Source organism: Neolamprologus brichardi, chromosome 23, assembly GCF_056152115.1.
Source record: "Neolamprologus brichardi isolate AB-2024 chromosome 23, ASM5615211v1, whole genome shotgun sequence".
Lineage (NCBI taxonomy): Eukaryota > Metazoa > Chordata > Actinopteri > Cichliformes > Cichlidae > Neolamprologus > Neolamprologus brichardi.
Genome location: NC_142125.1, coordinates 3,415,838 through 3,423,662, shown reverse-complemented (window position 1 = coordinate 3,423,662; position 7,825 = coordinate 3,415,838). Strand labels below are relative to the sequence as shown.

Here is a 7,825-nt window from a genome sequence, read left to right as displayed (position 1 = left end):
AATGATGTAATTTTCTCTCAGATGACTGTTTAGTCAGAAATATTGACAATAAGTGGAGTAACAAATTCTGAGTGTCTGATACCCAGGGAGTAGGCTGGTGCCCGGGCCTTGTGGGCGGTAACTTTCTCTGGATCATATGTTCCTGGACCTGGTTTCTTGGTGCCATCTCTGGGTAAACTGTGACGTCCCGACATGGAAAACGCTGGCCGTCGGAGCAGATAAACATTTGGGTCTGTACTATTGTATCTGCAAGGCGCAGGAGTCTTGGCTAAATCCTCAGATGGGCCCCCTATGTTGAGACCACCTGATATTGTGTAGCTTGCACTGGATGCCTTGTTTGGGACTTGAGCGCCCATAAGTGGCGGTAGAGAGTACTTGTTGGGAGCTGGGACCGAGTCAACACTGCGGTAGTGTGTGCGAGAGCCCATGGTGTAGGATGGAGGTCTGCGCTGCAGGTTGCATGGTGGGGCTCTCTCAGGGCTGTATGCACCGGGTCCTGGTGTGTGGAAAAGCTCCTCTAGTGAGCAGAAGACAATCACATGGGGTTCTCCAGAAGGGTCAAAAGTACATGTTTTCTTCACTAATCTATTGATCTGACTGATATACAATATGTCACAATTAATTTTAAAATAAACTCCAATAATGAAGGAAAGCATACTTACTCTGGGCTTTGACTTTACCCAGCATTGAGTATGCAGGTGTGCCATCCTTTCCAAATCGAGTGATTCTTGCATCAATGTGATACCGAGGCCCTGGACTGGAGTCAACACTATACACTGTTAAAAATTAATTGGATAATTACAAATTTATATTTTTAAAAAGTAAACTTCTTTTCATTCTTTTTGCTTAATTTGATCCTGAAAATCTGTAGATGCAGTTTAAAAAAAAAAAAAAAAAAAAAGTGAAGAAAAACGTCTTGTCTCCACCTAGTGGTTGAATTTGACATCACACCAAACGGAAATTTTTGTGAGATCATTTTTACAGGAGAGGAAATTATTGTGAAAACAAAGACATAAACGATATAAATTACTATACACAAATTCTGTGAAATGTGTGTATTGGTGACTGTAATGCTTTCAGCTAATTTGTGTCCTAAATCAGCAGTTTGACAAAAAAAAGGCGCTATTTAGTTAGTCATAGAATAAATAAAAAAAAGTAATACTTTAGTTAGCTTTAAGTTAAACTTGAAAACTAGCCCACTTCTGATAAACCATAAAGCAAGAGAGGGGCTCACTATTATCAGTCATCCTTCCATGGAAAGTGTAGGCAGGGCTAGTTGACTTTGTGAAGTCATGGCCAATAAATCCAATAGTGGGAGGAAGCCCATAGCGACCAGGTCCAGGCCCTTGAAACAGCAGAAGATGTCACAAAGTTGCCATAACCTCAAAATACACGTGTCTTAAATTACATCCACAGTTTACAAAAGTCATACATGTGGGAAATTCTAAAGTGACAATGGCTCCTTTGATTGTGAACGCAGCTTTATGTAAGGTTCTCTGCAAATAATAAGGTCTGTATAATTTTGCCTAAGATAACTAGACAATACAAATGAAAATTCATGTGAATTTTAGAGATTAGCCTTCCAGTTTTCAGCCTTGAATGAAACACTATTATGCACACTATGTCAAACAGCTAACAAGGTGGGAGCATTTTTTTTCACAGAGTGGAGCAAGTCCTGACAGGTCTGCCCACTGCAAAACGACCCACTCTGCTTAACTGCAGCATATTAAGCTACTGATATTTATTTGTAAATATTAATTTACATTAACAAAGAACCATGATGATTCATGATTACCATGATTATTGATTACCATGATTATGATTATTCAAGATGACTTACCTTTTTCTCGTCCAGCAATTACTGGGTATTTTTTCTCCATCTTACTCTTTGCAGAATTGATAGTTACTTCAGGAGTCCAGCAATGGTAGTGGTTCTATAGAAGTATCAGATTGCTCTGGGCATTATATGCTCGTAAAATCAGTTAAAAATAAATAAATAAAAATAGCTGAACTGGCAGGCTGTGAGGCGGGCTTCAGGAAATTCAGTCATCAGATTCAGAGGCGCAAGTGATTCCTTCATTCAGGCTGTTCTTGGTCTATTGTCTGTTTCTTTTTTCTTAGATATCTGTGCTTCCTCTTGATCCGGCATCACCAAAGCCCCAGGTGACTTTAGAAACCCAGAACCCTGCCTGATCTAGGATCAATCACCAATTTCCTCCAAAGCAATCAGGAAACCTGAGACCTATAATGCTTGTCAAAGTGTCAACAACAGAGGAGGATCTACCCTGGATAGGGTTTACTCTGTCTGCCCGTTTGCCCCTTTGTCCAAATGCTTCATCAGTGGATGCTTGGACAGGTTATTAGTCCTTCCTCCATGGGGGTAGGTGTATAGGTGCACTCAGCTGGCACTTAGAAACAATGTCATCACTCCGATTCACTCTCATGTAACGCTAGCTCGCTCCCCCCGCAAACCATGAAACCAAGATCCCCCTCTCCGTCCTTTCTCTTTTGACTCTTTCTGCTCATCACAGCGTGGAGACGCAATATCACTCTTCAGCCATGCGTACAGTTGCCACGGAGACTGCTGTGGGTAGCTTGCTGCAGCCTGGTCCCCTGCACCGCTGCCTCGTTGTCACAACAAGAACAAAGTTTTCCATTCAGAATGAGTAGCTACATCGGCTGTCACTGCTCAGAGTTTGATAACTTCAAATTTGGCCTCACGCTGCTGACGGTACCAGATCTCTATACAGTGCAGCCACATGGCTTTGTATTATTTCTGTAAGTACGAACGCAGAGAGAATGGACAAGCACAGCAGCGCTTTGATGCAGAGTACACGCTATAAAACCCCAAACCAGAGTCAAATGTAGTGCAGCACACATGAACCTGTATTTTGGCATCTCCCGTTGAACTGATGTAATACACAGTGAATTAACAACCCCTGATTTATCATCCTTAACCTCGAGCCAAGCACACTTTCCAGACACAGTTATGTGTTGATTTGATTCGGTTTAAAGGCCTGAGCTGCCAGTTTCCAGAGACAACTGTAACCGAGAGGGTCGACAAGTGACGTGCAGTAAGCAAACATTAAACTTTCACAGGCTTTAACTCTCTCCTGGGGGTGCCGTCCTTTGGCAACCTAAATAACACAAACACATTAAGGCTCAAACATGTCCAAGTATGCAGTTAGGTACAAATTCACACACACTAACATGCTTTCTGTCTCCAATGCAGCTACATACAAGGAATAAGAGTGAAAGCAGAAGGCCATTTGAGTATAATACAGTTGACTGCTGACTTCACCGTCCATTTAGAGGAAATGGAGCAACGCATCTCTCATAAAGAACTGCACTGCAGCTCTGCTAGTTGAAAAAAGAGACACGTACTGTGCTGCAGATGCAGATTTCACAGTAAGTCAGTTGGAGAAACACAAGTGGTGAAGTAACAAAACCAAAGGCCTAAACTGCATACAAATTTTATTCTCATTTGTTTTAAAAATCACAATATTTGATATCGATCTGGGTTACATTTGATCAAATTTGGTACTTTTACAGAAATCAAAACTTCATTCTTTATTATTCTTTAATATTTTTAACTTGACTGCTTCAAAGATCAAAATCAAACAAAAAAAAAAACAAAATAGCTTATGAGCTGTACAATCAAATCTCAATGGTGAGAGGAGATGCTGGTATCTTGGCAGAATCGTTTCAGAAACACTACAGCTGGGTCGAACTGTAAAAGTCAGAGTCGGCCAGAGGCCTTTGTTGCATGCCAGTCCCCTTCTGCCTCCTTGTGTTTCTTGTCAATCTCTGCTCTGCTGTCTAATAAGACAAAAATGCCCCCCCAAAAAATCTTTAAAATGAAAAACATTTCAGCTTATGTTTCCGTAAAGCATATGGTTAGCATATGTCTGTTTTCCAGCAGGATACCAGAAGAGGAATTTCATCAAACATTGCAATAACTGGGTTAAAGCTTGCTATGAAAGAAAAAAAAATGCCTTGGATAAGTATAGCATACATCTTAAAAATCCACAAGGGGGCAGGTAGATTGTACTGAGGGGGCGGCTTAGAAAACAAAAATGATATGATCTCTATCTAAAAATAAATACCACAGATAGAAAATATAACAAAATACGTTGCATAACATCAGGTGTAATTACAAACATAAATACTTGATTATTTCTTCTAGTGATTATTAAGGCAGTACAGTGATTAACAAATACGATATTGTGCCTATTGATTACTAGGAGTCTAGAGGAGGAAAAATACAAGTCTGGAGGATACTAGCTGAATAAAAAACGTACACAGTCACATCCAAGCACACACACAGGCTTATAAATGCATCCACTCTGACTCACACAAGGTCAAACACTCATTCTCCAGACCCCCACCATGTCTTCCTTTCAGCAAGTCTCTCTTCTCTTTCCATTCACTAGCATATTCACAAATAATGTACAATTCGGAGGTGGGTATGGCTTCACTCTGGGAGTGTTTCTGTAGATGACAAGAAAACAGAACACATGTTCTTTAAAGGATCATCTTTAACTCTTTGTCTCTTGAAAGCCTCCTTGAGTAACTCTTGAAGCCTTTAAAACAAAGTGACTGGGTTTTTATCAAAAGTAAGGCTACGATCACACTCCAGGTCTTAATGCTCAATTCCGATTTTTAGATCAAATCCGATTTATTTGTCTGCTCGTTCACACTACAAATAAAATGCGACAGCAAACGCGCTCTAGTGTGAACGCTCAAAGCGGCCGCATGCGCAAAAGAAGACGTCACACACAACGCGCTCTGTTTAGACCCAGAGCAAACAGTATTGTTTGACTGATGGCCCTTAATATAAAGACTTCGGACTTCACGTTTCACAATTTTTGCTTTAAGTTATTTTGTTATTTACATAATAATGTAAATAACCTAATAATGATCCTTATTGCTGTTTTAGAGGAGCGCTGCTTCAAAGGATAGTTGCAGATTTCTGTCAGAATCTGCAGATTATACAGTACAAATAAAATGTTCACGTTTCTCCAACGTTGTCTTCCCAACAGTTTCACCGGATGGCCAGGAAGCGTTCGCGATGTCTTCTCCGGTGCTGATAATTGGCGTCTGTCTTGTGTCAGTGACGTAAAAGACGGATTTAATGCGACATGACCATCAAACAGCAGTCGCTTCCTAAAACATCAGATATGTATCAGATTCAGGACCACATACGAAAGTGACCCCGATCGGATTTGAAAATATCGGATTTGTGCCGTTCACATTGTCACACCATGATCGGGTATGGGTCGCATAGGGTCAAAAAAATCGGATTTGTGCCGTTCACACTGTAAGAGCCAATTAAAGGTTAATTTTATTGGTACTTGTAAAATGATTAGAGGAGAAATATACATGTTTGATGTTAAGAATATAATTTCTAGTTAATTTCAAAATACTGTTTTGTTAAAGGTATAGAATATAGAAGTGCGACATTCTAATGCGCATTTTAGTATTTTGGGCTTCCGGCACACTGTAATTACGTAGTTGGGGAGTCAGATAAGCTGGAAGCAACACAGTTTTTTGACCGAGTCTTGCCATGTAAATTAAAAGTTTCAATAAACATCTTTTTGCAAGAAAAGCACCTGGACTTGCTCGCATTTCAAATGCATGTTGCCGGACTGACTCCTAAAGGTGGTACAGAAGAGTGAAATAGAGACGGAGTGCCGCCACTACACACACTGTCACACCATGATCAGATATGGGTCGCATAGGGTCAAAAAAAATCGGATTTGATGCGCTTTCGCCTGCAGTGTGAATGTAGCCTAAGTGAGGACAGTCTCTCCCTGTGCAGCTACCCTTGGAAAAACTGAAAAGCTAATGGTCATCAAACCACTTTATTGATATATACGAGGTGTCATTTGGGAACAGGGGAGATTAAACGTCCTCTTTATAGGGGAAAGAGTTAACACCGTTAAAGCATCTCTTGCTGAAGTCTGTGGAGACATAATATTGGGAGATGCACAACTGCTTTTTTATTCCTTTAACATTATTACCAAAGATGAATATCCACAACAGACTCTTCCAGATACCTGGAAAACATCAGAGAGGTCTGTTAAACAAATACGTCAAAGCTGTAGCTCATACCATCGCTCAGGGGTGTTTTTTGTGTCCAGTGTGGGTAGCTGGGAATCTACTGGCAAGAGCACGTTATGCTCCACACCCCTGCCGCCTTCAGGAAGATCAAAATGGTCCCCTCCCTCTGCATCGGCAAGGAAAGGATCAGAGTCTGGGTCGTATTCATAGGAGTAGTAGGACACCTCTGCCATAGAGCCCTGCTCCTCTTCGCCTGGAGAGAACAGGGTTAGTGAGAAACACAGACGCAAGGTAGGTGAGATAAAAATGAAAGTTCTGGCTGTCATGGATACTCTAAAAATCTGTCCTGATGTAAATATATATATATGTAGTTGGTGTTGTACTACTACACTAAACTACAGGGGGTGGTAATGTGCCACGAAAAACACATCAATGTTTCAGCACAGGGATGAGGAAGACTTTTAAGAAGTAAACAGTGATGTAAACTGTGAGAAAGAAAAATGTTTTTCCTGCAGGATGCAGATCGTAATCTTGGCTAGCAACACTAAATCTAAACCTAACCCTGCTGGCTTGCGAGACAGCTCCACAGGACACCTCTAATATACTGCACATCTGGACCTCTTGAGGAGCAATACCACATCACACACAGCAGGGGTCGCACCTTGCTTAAAATGTTGTATCCTCGTATAAGCGTGCTCGGCTTGAATCGGTCTTTTCAAGGTATAGCTTTATGAAAGTTCGCTTTATTCTGAGTAGCCTGCAATCGGAGTTTCCTTCTTTGAGGCCTGCAGCACATATGGTGAGAGTTAAACAAATTTAAGACAAATATGATGGGGGAATTTTGTCTGTAACCAAAAAAATGTATGTATGATGAGCAAAAATCAGCTGAAGGAACGCCTGTGTAGGTATTGTACTGTATGTTGTCCTCTGGTAGAAGGTCACCAACATGACAAGTCTGCACATGGAAGCTAATTCCAGAGCTCCAGCGTCCTCCGCTGTTACACTGGAAACTGTCAGGTTCATGGCAAGACTCACATTCACCCATTACACTCTCGGTGCACTTATCTGGCATGTAGTGAATGTTCTAATGGTTTACAATGACAGTGTTTTTACAGCACTTATTCAATCTAATCACCCCGGGGTTATCTTATTCTAGAGGAGTGTGCACGTGTGTCTCTGTGTGTGGGCAAATATCTGCCTGTGTGGACATGCAGGAAGTGTATGCATTACGTGTGCACGTATAGATATGCGTGTGCGTTTGTGTAAGTGCGAAACAACATTCCTGTGGTGAGTGTGAAGCATTGGCTTTTGTACTAAGGAGACCTTTGAGTGAGAGACGCTTAGTGAACTGCAGCTACCGAGGGTAGCGGGCTCAGCAACAAGTCAGTGCAGGCTGTGCCACACACACACACACACACACACACACACACACCTGTAGGCAACTCAGACTTTCACGCAGGCCGAGTTTAAAATCACGCACGTATAACGGCATGCGGTGCAGTATGCAAGTACACGCTCCTGCAGCTTGTGAATGACTATGTTTTTTTTAATGTTTGCACTGCCAAATGTAACACAGCTACATCCTCCTTGCACGCACAGCCAAACATCCTATCAGGAATTTTCTGGCTGCCTCCCTGAAAATGGCAGCTGATCTAAGCTCATGACGGAGCAACAATCAAGCCGGCTGTTTGAAAACGATCCACCTATTTATCACACAGACTGTAAAAACATGACGTGGTGGCAGGGGAATGTGCTGCCGTAC

At 41.6% G+C, this 7,825-nt stretch overlaps 2 protein-coding genes across 3 annotated transcripts in view; both read right to left on the bottom strand.

Moving 5' to 3' along the window:
• Nucleotides 1–29: 29 nt before the first annotated feature.
• Nucleotides 30–1,880, bottom strand: cimap1d (CIMAP1 family member D). Its single transcript, XM_006800443.2, has 4 exons — nt 1,841–1,880; nt 1,235–1,345; nt 663–776; nt 30–517 (listed from the first exon to the last, which is right to left on the bottom strand). The coding sequence occupies exons 1-4, from the start codon at nt 1,878–1,880 to the stop codon at nt 30–32; spliced, it is 753 nt and encodes a 250-aa protein (XP_006800506.2).
• A 1,587-nt stretch (nt 1,881–3,467) lies between these two features.
• The window catches only part of cpamd8 (C3 and PZP like alpha-2-macroglobulin domain containing 8), a 50,032-nt gene continuing 45,674 nt past the window's right edge, over nt 3,468–7,825 (bottom strand). For both annotated transcript variants that reach the window (XM_006800445.2, XM_087835970.1), the window contains 2 exons: nt 6,115–6,316; nt 3,468–4,491 (listed from right to left, as the gene is read on the bottom strand). In XM_006800445.2, the coding sequence (XP_006800508.2) occupies nt 4,491; nt 6,115–6,316 (203 nt within the window). In that variant the 3' untranslated portion in view covers nt 3,468–4,490. The remainder of the gene's footprint in view (nt 4,492–6,114; nt 6,317–7,825) is intronic.